Raw genomic sequence first — 19,050 nt, 5'->3', positions numbered from 1 at the left:
TGGAAGCCGGCTCAAAAGGTTTCCATGCTGCTCACCCAGCCACTGCCTTTCTAAACAGAGGTCCCTTGATAGAGCACTTCAGAATCCTCTCTCTCACTGTTTCTAAAACAGCAATTTGTAACCTGCTTGAGGTTTGAGATGACTGTTGTTTCTCAACATTTTGCTTGTTTCATACAAATTTATTGCTTCCAGTACATATTTTCTGTGATGTGTATTACCAGATTGTGGTCACTCTATAGCTTTAATATAAAGACTCTATTTTTGGTTCGTGTTGATGTGTTTCAAGGATGGAAGTTAAATAATGTGTGAGCATTAAATAATGTTAATAAAGTTAAATAATGTCCACCATCTTTTCCAGGAACGTCCAATCATTTTTTAAACGTAGCAATAAACAACTAGATTATTGCAATTTTGACTTACAGAGTATTATAAAAGTAGCTAAAAAGTTACAATCCTAATCTGTTTATAAAAATAATAGGCCTGGTATTTTTGTAGTCATAAGTGGCCAAGGGTTAAATCAGAAGGAACCAAGGAAATTTCAGATACTGTACATTGAAGAAAGGCACTAAGAAATTAATATTTTCCAAAAACCCCCACGACAAAAACACACATACACACAGAATACTACCCTAGGTCTGCAGAATTTAAAATCAAGAAACTATTCTGTTGAATAGTTTACATATGCAAAAGACTGATTATCAGGAATGGAGGTTTATTTCATTAAAAAACAAAACAAAACAGATTCATCCCCCAAAGAGTACTGTATCTTTTAAAGCAGCAGCAACCACAAGGCACATATGTACAAAATGCCTCAAGCAAAATAGAAACTAAACATTAAAAAAATATGTTATTTAAAAAGATGTTGAAGACCATTTGTCAATATGAACATATATTATAAAATGACATTTTAAATATAATTTTATTCCTTTCCCTTTAATAGAGATGGAGTAATAGTGTAATATTTATGTACTACCTTATGGCACATATCGCAAACATTTATACCACCCAACTTGGTTTGCTAAAGAAAAAACAGATAGCTGAAGCACAGCTTAAAAATTTTATTTTTAGTGCTTTCACATCTTTTTTAGATATTTGGAATTCATAAGCTGAAAAGAAATAAAGGTCTCATTTTCTTTAGCTTAGAAAAAAAGCTTGTAGTTATACGTCCCTATACAAAAAAGAATACATTCTAGATATTCTAAAATATGAAGGACATGATTTCTATTTTGGGATCATCACAATAATCCTCTTCTGAAAACAGATTAGAGGTCAACACATAACAAATGTAAAGGTCAATTATACTAAAATAAAATAGTATTTGATTTAAATTATTGCTCGCTTAGGAAGTATAATGACTATTCTCTGGTTAGGGATGCTAAGATTCACTGTTAGAAATGGTGCAACATCAGTATTTAGTGTATATAAAAATTCTAGGATTCAAATATATTATAATGAAAACTTTATAATAATCACACATAAAGTATTCTTTATATATTAGCTACCATTGAGCTTCACATGACGAAGACTGAAAAAGATGTGGTTGAATTAGATCTTCAATACATTTTGTATCATATATGCTGAAGTGCCTCTAAGCTTTAATGCTGCACAATTCTCTATGAGATATTAAGGAGTGCTCACAATCTTTATCATTAGAAGGGAAAGAAGATATACTGAAGCTCCATTTTTAAACAATGACAACAAAAAAAAGAATATAAAATCTAGTATTAATAAAACGTTTAAATAGTACTAAAGAGCACAATTTAAATATCAGTTATATGCCGTCATTAGTTTTTCTCTTAAGAAAATCAGTTCCTGGGCCTTTGGATTTAAGTACCCAGCATCCTTCTCATGGTCATACACTGAGTTGATATCCACACCATCTAGTGACACCCTGTCTGGTTCCCGCAGGCCCCCTCTGGCTCACTCTGCAGTGACTCAGGTCTGTCTGCGTGTTGCGTGGTGAGAGGCCACCAGGCCCCAGACTAAAGCAGCACAGTCTGGGCCACCTTGCTGATTGTGGTCGCAGCTTTCTCCAGTTCCTCTTCTGTTTGTTCCACTGTGACCACAACCCTAATGCTGAGAAATAATAATAAGGGACACAAAAGATAGTCAAATGAGAGTCTATACCAAGCATCAGCCTGACACCTGTTTTTGTGAATAAAGCTCTTCTACTGGAACATGGCCTACTGTCCATAGCCACTTTTTCACTGTCCCAGCAGGGCTGCGTAATTGTGGCAGGGACCTTGTGTCCTACAAGCTGAAAGCATTTTACTATCTGCTATTTACAGGAGTTTGCTGTTCCCTGCCTGGACTAGTAGCGATCTAGTCAAGGTAACCTTGCAGTAGGGCTCTGCCCAGGGCCGGCAGAAAACTCTGTCCTTTAAATCTACTGCTGCAAGAAGTATCAGGCCCAAAGCAGGAAGTCAACGTTTCTCATATTAATGAGTGTGGGGTTGTTCGTAAGTGTAATTCAATACGTCATACAGAAGTTCTGCAATACTTTGATGTGAGGCAGAAATTTTCAAGTTTTCAGGAAACTGAAGACAAGAAGTATCAGCCTGACAGGGCACTTCTACCCCTCTCCCTCTCACTCCCCTCTGCAGACATCTGCATCAGCCACTGGACACATACACACTGAGTGGGGATGGGCCCAGAGTCCTGAGGGCACAAAACGACGGTGGCCCCTGTCCTCACGAAACACAGGATCACAACTTTGGATGGTGTAATTAGAACGGAGAGAGCAGGATCTTTAGGGTGCTTTCGAGCTGCTGCCAGAACAGTCTTCCAGAACCCAGCCCAGTGCTCCACGCCTGCACAGCGCTTTGTGTGCTCTCGCGGGTCTCTCCCAGACTCTTCCAGGCTCCCTCTCCATGGTGTCTCTCAAACCTGTGCTCTGGGCTCCCCAGATGCACCTGTATGTCTCCACGCCACTGCAGATCCTGCTGGAAGGCCCGATGCCCACCCCAGCTTGATTTTGCAGGCTCGGCTTAAGTGTCTCCTGCTCTAGGAAGCCTCAGCCCCTCCCAGGCCAGAACTAACCATGCCCTCCTCCTCTGTGACCTCCCTGACCTGTGTCAGGACCCTGAAACCCTCAAGCTCTGGGTGTCTACCTTCTTGGACTACACTGTTTTAGTGCTTAGGGGACAGAATCAGGTGTTGAATGAACGCCAATTTTAAATCATGAGTCGAGGCGCCTTCCCATTGAGGGCTGCTTGAACCTCTGTAGAGGTTTTCCCCACTGTCACTTTGCTTTTCCTTGGGTGCTTAATACGTGTTTGTCAGATGAAGTACCGCACAGCGCTTGGGCCAGAGGTGGGATGAGCAGCGCCCCCCAGACTGTGCCCACCTCCACCCCCGTAAGGACTATCCTGGTGGCGGAAACAGCTGACCCAGCACAGTGGGAGGTCGTCACCAATGCGAACCTGGGCTCTCCCAGTTCGTTCTTGGGATCTCAGATGTGTCATTAAGTTAATTACAGAGTCCTGAGGGGATTTTCAATTAAAATGGGAAAACATCTAGGTTAAGAACAGAAACAGGTGATGTTCTATCTTTTAACAATACACATTCTTCCTTATCCTGTGACGGTCTTTCAAAAAATTTCAAAACATAATACATTTCATACAGAGTTGAAAGTAGAAAACAATGACTCAAGTCATGATTTTAAGTCTACCAACCTCGGAGGAGGGAGATACTTCTCTTCTTTCTCCAGGTAGCGCGCCTGAGTTAACGCGATGCCTCTGTCCATGCACTGTGTGAGGAAAAGGAATACATTTGCAACCTGGGCTGCAGACACTGGTCATTGAAACAGGAAGGTGCACTGAAATGCTACTCTCAATAGTAGTTTTCATTCATTTTCCCAATTATAACTGCTAGAAGACAAAACAAAATACCACAGAATCATCTTATCCTCTTGAGAGCACTGTTCTACAGAACTTCCTGCAATGATGGAGGTGTTCACCCTGTGCTGTCCAGGACGGCAGTCAGGGGCCCATGTGGCTCTCGGGCACTTTTGAGATATGGCTAGTGCAAATGTAACACTGAACTTTGAATCTGACTTAATTTAAACAGCCATAGGTAACTAGTGGTTACCACTTTAGGCAAAGCAGAGTTAGGACAAGGGGAAACAGGACCAACAAAGCCCCGGAGGCTAACCAAGAGCTGGACTTTATAACGCCAGCAGAATCATTTCAGAGAGGAAGTGCTCACATGTCAAATATCAACAACACCTCTGATTCCCATGTGCTACACTTGGACACAGTGCTACCAAGCACAGAAGAGTCTGGTGTCACATTCTGCACAGCTCTCCAATACATCAGCTACCTGCCAACATTTTTTAAAAAATTAAATAATCGCTATCAAAATAAAGCATAAAGTCAGACAAGGGTAATGGTTTATAAGGGTTTCTCCTTGCGGTGATGAAATGTTTTGAAATCAGATAGTGACGGCTGCACAACCTGGTGAGGATACTGAAAACCACTCAACTGTATACTTTAAAGAGTGAATTTTATGGAACGTGAATTCTATTTTTAAACAAACAAACAACCAGCTAGAGCAAGGGGTGCTGTAAAGGAAAGAACCATCACTGCCAGCGTGTGGCGGTGCAGGTATTTGCCTGAAGAGGCGCCATTCTGTAAGCTGTGAGGCAAGGTTTTCCTCTGCTAGGAAAAGATGGAAAACAACAGCAGGCAATGTCTTTTGCTGATTCTACATTCTGGAAGTGTACTTGGAAAACTTAACTCCTTCTGCAAACATCTGGACTGGCTCTGTTTCTAGTCCTGTCTAGTTAAGAAACAGTATAAACCATAGCTCAGTTTGTAAAAACTGTTTTATCAGGAAGTCAACAAAAATTTGGCAGAACTGCCCAGCTCTGCAAAGCTTAAAACAAGAACTACAGTGTCATGATCCTTTTTCTCTTTCAAATATTGAAAAGAAAAAGCAAAGAGGAACAGGACAAAAGACTTATTAAGATGGAAGCTGCAATGATGCAAAGAAACTCTAAGGGTTTTCCTCTTCCTTCCTACAAATGCAGTTTCCAGATAGTATTCTGTTCCCTTCCCCAGAGCCTGTTCTCTCCTCATTCAACTCTCAAGGTGATTTTCTGAAGACAGCCAATATCCAGTGGGAGCCCACAGATGTAATTTTCAGGATCTGTGAATTGTCCAGACTCACTTTTTCTTTCTGTTATGAGGATAACCTATGTAAGAGAAGTATCGAGTCACTTGATTCACATGCCCTTTCTGAGTCTCCCTCTGGAACAGAGTAGCAGTAAGACCTTAGCTGTTGCTACCTAGTGAGAAAAGAACTGAGGTGGATCTGACTGGAACTGACACCCTGGCACCTAGAGAAGGCCCACGTCCCGTGACACCAAGTGTGTAGAGAAGCACCCCGAGGGGGGTTCGAGGGGAGGCTCTGGGATAATAACGGCGCCACCACAGACCCCAACACAGGACATGCAGCTTCACAAGGCTGCTCTGGCGGTGGTCAGCGTCAGTCACACCACCTGGCAACTCAGTTAGAAAACAAACTCAGCTGTCACATGAAGGTAATGTCATAATTTGACTCTTACTAGGCTTGTCTGTTCTGCTTATATTTAATTTATAAATTTGTTCTGGTATTACATTTGTATAGGAGCTCTAAGTAAAAGGACGTTGTACTTCCTTTTATAGCTTATACATTTAAGTAATATGACAATAAAAACACCGAGGCAGTAAAAAAGGTCTGTGGGACGCTTTTCCCCTTTAAAGAGTTTTTTTTCATGTTTGCAGAGCTGCACCTGAGGAGACAGCCATGACATTTCCTCACCCAGCAAGGCGAGAGCCACTGCAGCCTGTTCATTCATAATCTGACACGTCTCCTTAATTAGGAATCTCATATTCTGGGTTTGGTTTTATTTTGTTTTTTTAGGACAAATGACTCTGGAAGGCCACAGGTTGCAAGAAGCTCTCCACGGATCAATGATCCACAAGTTGCAAGAAGCTCTCCATGAATCAATGACTGCAGGTACTGTGGTTCACACATCGCAGGGTACAGCTCAGCTGAAGCCAGCGGTGAAGACAGAGGCTGGCTTAGCACCACAGTCTCCATACTGAGCAGCCACGTGACTGCCTGCCTGCCATGCCACAGCCGGGCAGGGGCACATGGCAGACTTGACCATCACTACTACCCTGACGCCTGGCAGCACGGACTCAGGGAAGGAGCCTCTGAAAGGAACTGTCAGGACAAGCAGGACAAGGAAGCAGAGCGAAGCCTGTCTTCATTCTCAGAGACATACTCCATGTATTTCAGATTCAAGTACAAGGCAGCACCACCCTCGGTGCTCAGTGCTGCAGGGCCACTTGACCGTCCTTTAGAAGGAGGAAAGTGAGGAGAGAGGACTTGGGTGAATGCAACTCTACTGAACAGTAAAGGCCAAGGGATCTTCCCTAGTGATGCGTTTCTTAGTTAATAACTAAGGTACACTTAGTAGTAAGACTTTCAGAAGTCAGACATTTAAATCAAGCTCCAAAGTTAGGCATGGTAAAGAAGTGGCTCTTCCTTTCTTTTTGGTTACAAGATTATTTCGACCTGTTTCTGAGCTATGCTGGGTGTTCAGCCCCAGAGAGTCAGCTGTCCGGTGTTGTGCGCCATCACCATACACAATGCCATCCCCACCTACATGGGCAAAAGCCTGGCTTTGTAACTAGTAAGCAACTGGGTTTTCTGGAAGACTAATTATTCAGAGTGGAAGCAAAGTGTATTTTTAATACAATGTGGCAAAGAACACAACTTCAATGTGAGCTGAAAACTGACCCAATGGAATAACCTGCAGCCTGTCAGGAGAGACGTGCTACAGACTCCACTGCACAGGGACAGGTGTCGGGAAGGCTGGGCATCAGAACAATTCCATGTCACCCGAGGGGGAACCACAACTTCTGCTGTACCCAGTCTCTTAGGGCAAAGAGAGCATTCTTAAAAATGACCTTAAAAATTGCCTGGGTTCAGGGTAGAAGGGTACCAAGAGATTCACCTGAATAACTGGATACTCACTTGAGTTACTATTTCCTGAAGTAGTTTAACATCTCTTTCTCGACACCCAGTGCTCTCTTCCAGCTGGAGGTGAAATGCGGGAGAAATGGACTCACCCACCACTTTTAATCCAGAAATGCTGAGGAAGGGAAACACACACACAAGCATAAATCCTCTTCCGAGCTCAGATTTCTCACATATAAATAATTTTACAAAGTCTGCATTAATGAATGTGACAGAAACTTGGGACTTCCATGGGAAACATCACGTGGTGGGATTCCAGATCTGGCAAAGGGAGGTAAAAACACACGCCCTGGGCAGTGCCTCCTAGTCTAGGACACCCTGCAGCATGGCTGGGGAGAGGATTCCCAGTCCCGCGGGACCCTCCGGCTCACATTTCACAGAGAACACGTGCGTCATCCCCAGCCTCCCACCAGATGCGGTCTACGTGCCTCACCCACCTTGGCTGGGGCCACCTCCTCCTCAAGGGGCCCCTTGCAGGCCCACTCAGCCCTGGGCCTCTGCCCTGTCGCTTCCTCTCCTCACCTGCTCTCTCCTGTTCCTGCACGGCTAGCGCCAGACACGCCCGGTCCCAGGGCCAGGGCCACTCCTCTGGGGGCCTCCCTCACCACCCGCTTTAGGGAAGTGTCTGCACCATCATTTCCTATTACCTCTGTTTCCTCCACGGATAACATGTTATAACTGGTAATGCTGCTTCCTTATTTTCTAAATCTTCAGTTTGTATCTTGTCTTTTATAAACTACAGGGATGATTTCTGACAATAAAATTTTATACTTTGATCACCAACAATATATTTAGGTTGTAAAGCTGTCTTCTTGTGTACATGTTTAATTTTAAATTTTTCTTGAATTACAATTATTTTCTTCTCTCTTAGGATTAACAGCACAGAAATCTGCTGCTTCTCAGGAAGGAAGGGAGATTTCTTTAGGGGTGAAAGTCTGCATTTTCAAATGATTATTGCAGTGTTATGAGAACTGTAGGCCATATAATTTAGCCAGGTATGGTTTGATTTCTGACCTATCTCCTAAGACAAAAATAGTGATACATGTCTATGTGAAATTGGGCTAAACATTTTAAATGGCTTTCATTCAGTCTGCTCTACCTGGAAAGATTTGCTTTTCCTTTAGAATGAAATGAGCACAAAAAGCACTTGCTAGCATATTCGATTCTTCAAATATGTTTAGGACTCAACAAGCTTTTACTGAATGACTACCTGTGCCCCAAGTATCACACGAAGTGAGGAAGCTAAGCTCACCTGCCTTTCAAACCACCCTTGAACATCATTAATTTGTGTCTATTTTTTTTTTTTTTTTTTTTGCAGTACGCGGGCCCCTCACTGTTGTGGCCTCTCCCGTTGCGGAGCACAGGCTCTGGATGTGCAGGCTCAGCGCCATGGCTCACGGGCCCAGCGCTCCGCAGCATGTGGGATCCTCCTGGACCGGGGCACGAACCCGTGTCCCCTGCATCGGCAGGCGGACTCTCAAGCACTGCGCCACCAGGGAAGCCCTGTATCTACTTTCTTTAAATGTAATGCATCACACTAGGATCTCTCAATAAATCAGGCTGCAGATTTGAATCATGGAATCTTAGACTCTAGGGCTTCTGGAATATGGGGAAACCTTATAGATCAGTTGTTTTACTACTGTAGAAACCAAGAAATATGCTTTCAAAACCCATTTCCTAGGTGAATTTTGAATGTGTTAAACTTGTACACAAAGAAGTATTAATTGTTTTAGGTCTCTCAGGGAGAACTTAAAAAATCACTTTTCAAATTGCATTTCATATGAATTAAATGGCCTGGATTTTCCTTGATACAAACAAGGCAACTATAAGCCCAATCGAGCTTATTATTTGATCAAATGGGCTCATCTCACATGTTAGGTGGAGCAAGTTGGTGAGAGAAGGAATGAAACAAAATGCCCTCTTTCTGGCTGCCTGGATGCTGAATGTCGCATTAAAGTTTAACTAAAACCAAATGGATAGAGAATTATAACTTGAGTTCAGAAAGTTAGAAGCTGTGTTTCAGAGCCTGTTATACTTAAAAAAAACATTTCTGGAGAGCACATTATTTACCATATTATTTTACCCATTTTACCAAATGGAAATACTAAACACTGGTCTAGGTCCTAGGGATAGAACAATCAACAATTCAGACGTGGTCTCCATCATGTGCTTAGTGTGGGGAAAGCACTGGACATGAATAATTATCTGTTAGAATTTAGGGGCTCTTCAAGATTCCAGCAAGGACCCAAAGTAGCATAGGCCACTGACTTCCTCTCCCAAATGCAACCTCAGAGATGAGAGAAGCAAATCACTGATTAGAGGAGACTAAAAGAAATTACTTAGAACTGAACACTGAAAATACTTACTGCCTTTGAATTGTTTATCCTTAAGAGATTTATTAGAAAATAACACCAATAACCTAAATGTAAAAAGCTAAGAAAGAGTAAAAAAACACAATTCAATGAAACAAGAAAGTAGAGAAATAAGGAAAGAAGATCAATCAGAGAAAACAAAATATGAGTAAAAAACAAAATCAAACTTAAAAAAACGTGCTGGGCAAAATCCTGGAAAGATTATCATAAGAATGAAAACGACAGAAACAGAAAATAAAAAGGGGAAATAATACAGACACAAGAGAGATAATCACAGACTATGCCCAGCCCAAAGGCCCCAAGTCTAGAGAGTCTTACAGAGGAGTCCTGCTCAACTTTGAAGAAACAAATAATCAAGCCTGGTCTTATACAATGGCTCCATAACGCAGGGAAGTGGAAAAACTGCTCAATACTTTATTGAGGCTACCACACATTGATTCCTAGGTTATGTAAGGTTGTTGTAACAAAAGATAGGCCCATTTAAATTATAAATATGGATATAAAAATTCAAAATTCTAACTAACAGTGCAGAAAAATATACTGTCATCAAGGAGGGACTTTCTCAGGAATGCAAGGATGTTTTAACATCAGAAAATACCGTCATTCCTCGGTAGTCACAGGAACATTCTGGGTGAAGTGCAGGAGTAGAGGTGGGTTTCAGTAGTTTCAAGTGTACATGAGAGGTGAGGATGTGGAGAGGGCACAAACAACCCTGGAAAAGGACTGGCTACAAAGAGAAGCAGAGCAATGGGCTAGTTGCTAGAGGGGAGTATGGGGTGACAGGAGAGAAGAATTTAAGACAAGATAGGGCAGAGTGTACTTGAATGCTCATCAAATGACTCAGGAAAGGGGAGAGACTGAAGAGAAAGGAGAGGAAACAACCAAAGGCACTCGGTCCTTAAGAAAGAAGAGCTGTGATGGATGGAGGAACGTTTCTTTGGCTATAACACGAGGGAAGACTGGTTCGGATACCCGCAGGTGTGCAGGTTTGTGAGGGAAAATGAGGGAGTTCCCAAGTGACAGCATGAGGCAAGGCTGTCAGCTCAAAGTGGGTGGAGTGAGACAGAGGGTTAGGGATTTTGGAGAGAAGAAAAAGTGTGAAAGGGCTGGGAAAAGTAGAGGATTGGACTTGAAAAATAAACAAATTAACACTCATAGAATAAAGGGCATCTGAGGTAGGTGTTCATGAATTGACAGTGACTCCAATGTGCTAGGCTGAACTGGTTTATTAGTATTTCATAAGCCAATGTAACTGGAAACAATAATATCTCTCTACCATAAACCATGCAAGGACTTTTGTTAGGATCAGAAAGTCAGACCCAGACTTCAATTATTTCTCCCCCTGCTTTATCTGGAACATCTGTGACCCGCTTACTTATTAACTGTCCTTTTTAGAAAAGTTTCTAGTTTCCATATCTGGCAATAGGGACAGGACCACCATGACTGAGAAGGCAGGTTTCAACTTGGAAAGGCAAAAAGGAACCACAGGCAAGGGGAGATCATTTTCTGTAAGATAAGAAATCTGCCTGAAGATGTCACTAGCCTCAATTCTTTTCTCAATTCTAGAGGAATCTTAAAGAACTACTCTTGTGTAGTTAAAACAAAAGTAAACAGAACACTCATAAGGTTCACTTCGATTTCACTTGTTTCTTTTTCTTGAGGTAACTTAAAATAAATCAGTAATTTTCTAAAAAGCAGCATGGACAGTATGAACCCACTGTCATCCTTTTACTCTTACAGATATGTGGAAATTCTCCAGTGTTTATGCTGGTTATTTCTGGTGGCAGCATGTTGTGTTATTTTTTTTCATCTTTGTTACCTTCTGTACTGCTGTAATATTTTACCAATGAGCTTGTATCATTTTTAGAAAAACAAAGTTATGATTTTTTAAAACAATGACAAAATGGATGCTCTGGTTTCACACACAGAGACAAATTTGAATGAACTGTGTTTTTGGTTTCTTAGCTGCAATTTAGACAAACTGACTCAAGCCTATTAAATGCACTGAAAACCAAAGAGGTGACATTCAAAATTTTTCACAAGTTGTTTAAATGTTGTGCAGATAAACTTTTGAGTTGGTTGAAAATATAGAAAACTCACCCTTGTAAAGCTTTATGAATTCGTTTGCACTTTTCCTTCAACACTGCAAAAATACCTGAAGGAAACAAATACATTTGATAGTACATTTGGAAGATTGCATATACTAATCTAAAAATGTTTTTAAAGATCCAGTTCATCAATTTAAAATGCAGCAAATCCTTCTGCCCACTAATTACACACAAATAGACAGCCAGTAACTCCTCTGAAGGTCCCCAACTACCATCTGTGGCATATACTAGCTGGCACCTACTCACCCAACTTTCAGCAAAATCTGGGATGAGGTTTTCTACAACAAAACAATGGCTCTTGTTATTATTAAGATACTATAAATTATCTGGCCAAGAGCAAAAGGGTACAAATATATTAAATATTTCTGGACCCTAAACAATTTGGGAAAAAAATAGACACTGCAGTAATGTTTATGATCTCTTCTTGATATTTTCACTTTCTTTTAAGGAAAATCCACAAACTGAAATATCTGAGGAGACAGGAGTGGCAGGGTCTCTGACAAGCAAGTATATGAATGTGCACACAGAAACACTCACTTTTACTGATTCTCTGAATTAAAACCAATGCTGAATCTTTAGAAATTTATAAAATTAAAAATTACAAACACCAGGCCTGCTTTTCCATTTTCCTTTTAGCATTTGGTGAGGAGGCGCTATCACAGCCCAAAACCACATTTTAAATTGAGTCAACTGCCCATTAAGCAAGCTTTAATAGTTGGTAAACCTGTATGGCCTCAGCACCAACTCATGAATCAAAGGCTGATGAGGAAAACTAGGTAACAGTTATAAAATTATAAGTACCAAAAATTAGCATACTTCAGCTAATTTCTCAAAAAAACCTGATAAACTAAATGATGACTGACCCAGAGCTAGTCCCTCCTTTTTCTGGCATCTCTGCCCACCAAGGGAGCGAGCTTTGCTTTGGCTCTGGCTTCATCTCCAGAAACACGAGAGAAGCTCTAACCTGAAACCCTGAGGCAGAGACAACTTTTTCACCATCATTTTTCCCATAAATTGCCAGATAATGTAATTCAGAGCCAGAGCTTTGTCTGGGAAATCATTTCCTCCAGCTATTTTCTCCAAAAAGGCAAACCAGCAGCATGGCTAACATGACTTGAAATATCTTTGATTTCCTGTGTTTAAAGGTTATACCTGGATTTTCTTCCATGATGTTGAGGGCCTCAATTGCAGCAGCAGCTAAGAGGGGAGGTAATGAAGCTGAAAAGCAGTATCCCTGGCCGGAAAGTCGCTGAGAAGAAACACACAAGTTATAAAACATAAACACTTTTTTTTGTCTTTGTTTTTCTTTGGCTAAAAAAACTAAAGGTACCAAATCTCTGCACTCTCTATCAAACAGCACGTACAAATGGTGAGGTGGTAAGACCCAGGCATGTACAGAAGTTATGTAACAAAACCAAAACTTTTTTAGAAAGGGAGATAATTTCTAAATGTAAATATTTTGAATGATTCTTTAACAAATCTACTTCTAAATTAAAATTGTGTGACAAACTAAGTTAGAATGAAATTCTGTAATAGCGGTTACATTTTTAGTTGACCAATGGAGCAACAGGTTTCAGTTTTTGCTTCTGTTTTTAAAAAGAACCCACCTGATGGTCAATTACGAAAGACCTGCCACAGCAGAAACCCCCAATAGAAGCAAGTGAATTCTCCATGTTGGCACTGATAAGATCAATATCATCAATCTGTCAGAAAAGAGGGACAGCGTGAGTTATTTCTCAATTTAAAGAAAAGGAGGGGGTAAAAAAAAAGGCCAATGTCAATCCTAGAGACAAAATTTCAGCACTAATCATGTCAACATCTGGATTCAAACTACCTCCTTGAAAGTAAAGGGTAAGTCATACAAAATCAATCGTTAAAAGGACTGATGTTTCACAGCCCACCTCTGAAGATGTCTCACTTTATACTTTTTTGCCATTCCATCATTCGACAATTTATTCACAGTGGAAGAGACAGATAAAAGATGAAATCTAAAGTTGTTTGAAACTAAACATATTCAGAGGTACAAGATAAGATCATTTCCTTGCTAAAACAGTGGTCTCAGCTGGCCCTCTCCATAGAAGGTACTTGAAAGAAATAAAAAGAAATCTATCAGGGTTTTGAACACTTTGGAACAAGTACTACATTCCATTTACCTTTTCCACCTTTTCAAAAATGAAATCAATTTATCCAAACATGATGGCAATGGGCCATCGTGGGCTCTGACCAAAATGGACCAACTGGGCAGTGGATGAACCTAATGTGCCCACTGGGCTCCTGAGTACCCACTACCTCCTCAACTGCTCAGCACTCCTTTGGTCCTCACCTTCTGCTCCAGCCCCCAGCACCAAGTTCCATCCTGCATACAGTAGCCATTCTGTAATTACTCACTGATGGCCATAATAATGACTGGTCAGATCACATCTTGTGTTTTTCCAAGTGTTCCACAGATCCAACAAGGAAACCTGTGCACTCTTCTTTTTTTTAACCTTTCATTATGAAAAATTTCAAACATATACAAAAGTATAAAGAATTTCCATCAGCAGATTCAATAATTATCAACTTACAGACAATCCTGTTCCATGTATAAGCCCCCTACTGCCCTCTTCATTTCTTTGAAGCATATCTCAGACTTTATATGTTTTCATCTATAAATATTTCAGTGTGCATTTCTAAAAGATATGCACTCTTTCAAAAACATTACCACACTTAAAAAATGAAAAATTTCTTAATATCAAATACTGAGTGTTCAAATCTCTCTGTCTCACAAAGGTTGTTTTTCACAGTATTTGTTTGAATTAGGGTCCAAGTAAGGGTCATACATTCTGCACTCTTACTCAAGCCATTATAAATACTACCTCTGAGACAACTGCTGGAAGCAGTGAGAAAACTAGAACAGTGAAATTAGATAGTGCTTTTTCCTTCTTTAAAATTTTCATGCTTAAAAATTGCTCTGGTGTAAATTTTACTTGAATTACATTTCCATTTATCTTAAATTCTTCAGTGCATTTCACTGCCAAATGTCAGCTTGTCTTTGAAGAGTATGCCTCAGTCAACTTGGTGTGATATTCATTCTGCTCTACATTTTTCTCTAGGTCTGTATGGGTAGAGGGATGCAAATAATCTAAGGTGAGTTTATCTTTTATAGTTCAACATTTTAACACAAGTTGCAAAACTTTTATGCACGAGATTTGGAGAAAAGTTTCCTTCACATCAACCACACAGCAGTGGGTAAGGACAGGTGACACAGTGGTGGGTGAGGACAGGTTCTGCAGATGGGCCCACACTGTTCCTCTCCGAGGCTCTAGGAGCAAAACCCACTAAGAGTGGGGCTAGTTGAGGCTCATTTCCTTTCAGCAAAAGAAACAATGAAAAACTCACTCCAGTTGTCTGGGACCTTGAGCAGCTTTGTGAATCCATGCTGGTGGTATTTCTATTATATATATAAATATAAATCACCCCCCCACACACAAATAACAATATAGAATTTTAAATATTAGAAAGAACATCTTTTCACTGTTTTGATACTTTCTAAAGGACAACTTAGGACACAGGTTCGTGCCCCGGTCCGGGAAGATCCCACATGCCGCGGAGCGGCTGGGCCCGTGAGCCATGGCCACAGAGCCTGTGCGTCCGGAGCCTGTGCTCCACGACGGGAGAGGCCACAACAGTGAGAGGCCCGCGTACTGCAAAAAAAAAAAAAAAAAAAAAAGAATGCTCCTTTCTGGGACTTCCCTGGTGGTCCAGTGGTTAAGACTTCACCTTCTAATGCAGAGGGTGTGGGTTTAATCCCTGGTCAGGGAGCTCGGATCCCACATGCCTTGGGGCCAAAAAACCAAAACATAAAGCAGAAGCAATACTGTAACAAATTCAATAAAGACTTTAAAAAAAATGGTCCGCATCAAAAAAAAATCTTTAAAAAAAAAAAAAAGGGACAACTTAGAGAATTCTTACTGATTTTAAAGAAAAAATGGAAGGCAAATTTAACTGTTTCTAGAGAAGAAACACTGAAAGCTGGGATCAAATGTTACCGTGTAAACAGAACATGGTATTCTAATGATTAGCCACTGAGTTCCAAGGGAAGATAGGGACCCTGGTCTGGCTGACCCAATCCTCTGTGGGTTCAGTGAAGTGACAGACACCAAAGCTAAACCCTGCACATCGATGAGGAACACTGTCTTGTGCCCATGAAACCTGCCCAGCCAGACGGAAGTGCATGGTTACTATACGAGGGAATGTTCCAAAAAAGGAGAGCTTACATCGATTCCAAAGTGTTCAGTGACTCCTCGGCCATGCTCCCCCAGGACTCCAAATGAAAGGCTTTCCTCCAGAAAGATCCTTGCTTTATATTTGTATTTTAACTTAACCTAAGTGGTAAATAAACACAACTTTAAAATACTGAAAATTCATAAAATTCATATTTGTGAATCTGCCTACTTGCTAAAATTTATTTGTAACCTTCAAATCAATACTTAGGGCATATCTGCAGGGTGGTGAAAAACTTTGAGTCACCTGAAATGCACCTTCCCATCTGAGTTAACAGGCTACTGCTTCAGCTTATACTGCAAACAAGTGTCCTTTTCACATTCTGTTTACTGCCAAATTTTTCGCATTCTGTGCTTTTCTTTGTGATTTTGTTGTTTAAAATGGCCCCCAAGCACAGTGCTAAAGTTCGGCCTAGAGTCCCTAAGTGCAAGAAGGCTGTGATGTGCCTTATGGAAAAAATGTGTGTGTTACATAAGCTTCATTCAGGCCTGAGTTATAGTACTGTTGGCTGTGAGTTCAATATGAAGAAATCAACGATATATATTAAATAATGTGTCTTTAAACAGAAACACATATAAAACAACGTTACGTATTGAGTGACTGATGAAAATGTTGTGACTAGAGGCTTGAAGAAAACTAACTCTGTATTTGCCCTAGGAGCAAAAGTTCAGTATTTGGTAATTCAGTATCTGCAGCAGGTTTATAGTACATAAATATATATATATACACACACACACACACACACACATATACACACACACTTTATAGAACAAAACTACAATGAATAATGAAAAATAACTGTACTTTAGATGCTCTAAAATGATTCAATTTAACTCAGTAATACAGACAGCACAATGCCAATTTTTAAAGAAGGAACTGTTAAGACATTATGAGTACAGACATGTAATCTATCTGTTAAATACTGGTCTGATTATACATAAAAACTCCTAGGGAAATGTTGTAAATATTCTTCCCTCAGAGGCACTGTTCCAATTTAGATTCATTTTTTTAATCCAGAAAAAGTTTTCATTAATATGTTTTTTAATTATTTTTTTTCCCCTTTGCTTTCTGGCTTATAAGAAAGTCCTTTCCCAACTAAGGTTTAGATGCATATTTATCTATATGTTCTTCTAATTATTTCATAAATTTTTTGGTTTAAACATTGGGAGGCTGAACATATTTACAGATTTTTTTCCCCCTAGTGTTTAATTGATTTACCCCTTTATGATATGTATGTGATAAGTTTCACAGCTGAATTAAAATAGTGATTATCAACCACTAAATTTTTATATATATAACATGAAAAGTTGGGCTCGTAAATCTTTCCATGACTCATGTAATCTTCTCTTGTGCCAGAATCATAATTTTAATTATTAAATGTTTAATTACTATGATTTTTTCCACTGAAACTATAGAAATAATGCACAGAAATATGTAAGATGGGTTTATGTCTCATATCATGAGTCTGATAATTTATTTTTTAACCATCAGGATCTTACAGGCTAATCTTGTGAATCAACATCAAATTGGGAGAGGGGTCCTCACTGGGTTTTTAGCTGAATTTTCATTAACAATGAACAAACTAATTTGGGGAGAATTACATCTTCTCAATACTGATTCTTTCCCATCCATTAATATGAGGTATTATATGAGTGAGATAGTTTCTAAAAACCATGTTTTAGAAAATATTTAATAATATTATCACAGTTCTGGAACACAAATAGACAAGTAAAACAAAACAGGAATCCTTTTGTCAAACCCTAATTTGTATCCTCTAATTTTACACACTCAGTACTTTAGGTACTTGATCTGTTCCTACACTTTACATTTTGTTTCATTGGCTGTATATTTGCCCATCAGTACTGCTTTATTATTGTACCCCGTAACATACAATTCTAGTATCTTGTGGCTGACTATCTCTCCTACATTATTCTATCAGTCTTTGACACTCACAAAAGGAAGGAGAGGAAAACAAATCATCTCTTTTATTGACATTTAGGATGTACCTAGATTTCCTCAAGAAATAATGAAAAACTAAAAAAATAAGATATGAAACCTTTATTTTGAATCCCTATTCAATTGATGGACTCATAGATTCAGATTTTAATGGTCAAATGTAATGGTGGTTTATTACAGGAAAATCAGTGTAATACACAGAATGAAGGATAACCACATGATTAACTCAACTGGTGCAGAAAAAGCACCTGACAAAACCCAAATCTCTCATGAGAGAAGCATTCAACAAATAAGAAATAGGAGGGAACTTCCTCAACTTGATAAAGGGCATTTACGGAAAACCCACAGCTAAAATCATACTCAATGGTGATGGCCTGAAAGCTTTCCCCTTAAAGAGCAGGAATGACACAAGGACACTCACTCTTGTCACTTCTAGTCAGCACTGTACTGGAAGTTCTAGCCAGAGCAATCAGGCAAGAAAAAAAAAAGAAAAGCATCCATCCTTGGAAAGGAAGAAGCAAAACTAGCTCTATTCACAGATGACATGATCTTATATACAGAATAAGATCCACAAAAATACTGTTTCAGCTAATAAACAAGTTCAGCAAAAGTTGAACGATGCAAGATCAATACACAAAAGTCATCTGTATTTCTATAATTAGTAGTGAACAATCCAAAAAGGAAATTAAGAAAACAATTCCATCTATAATAGCATCAAAAAGAATAAAATACTTAGGAATAAATTTAACCAAAGAGGTACAAGACTTTACAGTAAAAACCACAAACAATACTGAAAGAAACTGAAGAAAACTGAAATAAATGGAAATATATTCCATGTTCATCAATGAGAAGACTGAGTATCATTACGACGGCAGTACTTCCCAGAGCAATCTAAATATTCACTATAATCCCTATAAAAAATCTCAATGTCATTTTTTACAGAAATGGAAAAGCTGATCCTAACATTCAAATGGAATTTCAAGGGACGCCAAATAACCAAAATAATCTTGAAAAAGAACAAAAATGGAGAACTCACGTCTTAATTTCAAAGTTTACCACAAAGCTACACGAATTAAGTATTTAAGCGTGGTACTGGCATAAGGCTAGACATATAGACAAATGGAATAGAACTGAGAGTCCAGAAATAAACCCATATACCTACAGTCAATTGACTTTGACAAGGGTGCCAAGATCATTCAATGGGAAAACAACAGTTTCTTCAACAAATGGTACAGGGACAAATGGATAACCACATGCAAAAGAATGAAGCTGAATCCCTCTCTCACAGAATATATAAAAATTAAGTCAAAGTGGATCAAGGA

At 39.7% G+C, this 19,050-nt stretch overlaps 1 protein-coding gene across 1 annotated transcript in view; it reads right to left on the bottom strand.

The window, feature by feature from the left end:
- Positions 1-695: 695 nt before the first annotated feature.
- Positions 696-19,050, bottom strand: part of SPTLC1 (serine palmitoyltransferase long chain base subunit 1) — a 63,652-nt gene continuing 45,297 nt past the window's right edge. The window contains exons 9-15 of the mRNA XM_082620268.1: positions 15,766-15,873; positions 13,117-13,212; positions 12,662-12,758; positions 11,502-11,556; positions 7,027-7,144; positions 3,675-3,748; positions 696-2,076 (exon numbers count right to left, since the gene is read on the bottom strand). Of these exons, the coding sequence (XP_082476394.1) occupies positions 1,983-2,076; positions 3,675-3,748; positions 7,027-7,144; positions 11,502-11,556; positions 12,662-12,758; positions 13,117-13,212; positions 15,766-15,873 (642 nt within the window). The 3' untranslated portion in view covers positions 696-1,982. The remainder of the gene's footprint in view (positions 2,077-3,674; positions 3,749-7,026; positions 7,145-11,501; positions 11,557-12,661; positions 12,759-13,116; positions 13,213-15,765; positions 15,874-19,050) is intronic.

Source organism: Mesoplodon mirus (genome assembly GCF_964341445.2).
Source record: "Mesoplodon mirus genome assembly, chromosome: 1".
Classification (NCBI taxonomy): Eukaryota; Metazoa; Chordata; class Mammalia; order Artiodactyla; family Ziphiidae; genus Mesoplodon; species Mesoplodon mirus.
Note: the sequence above shows the minus strand (reverse complement) of the source record. Positions and strands in the feature narration are given on the sequence as shown.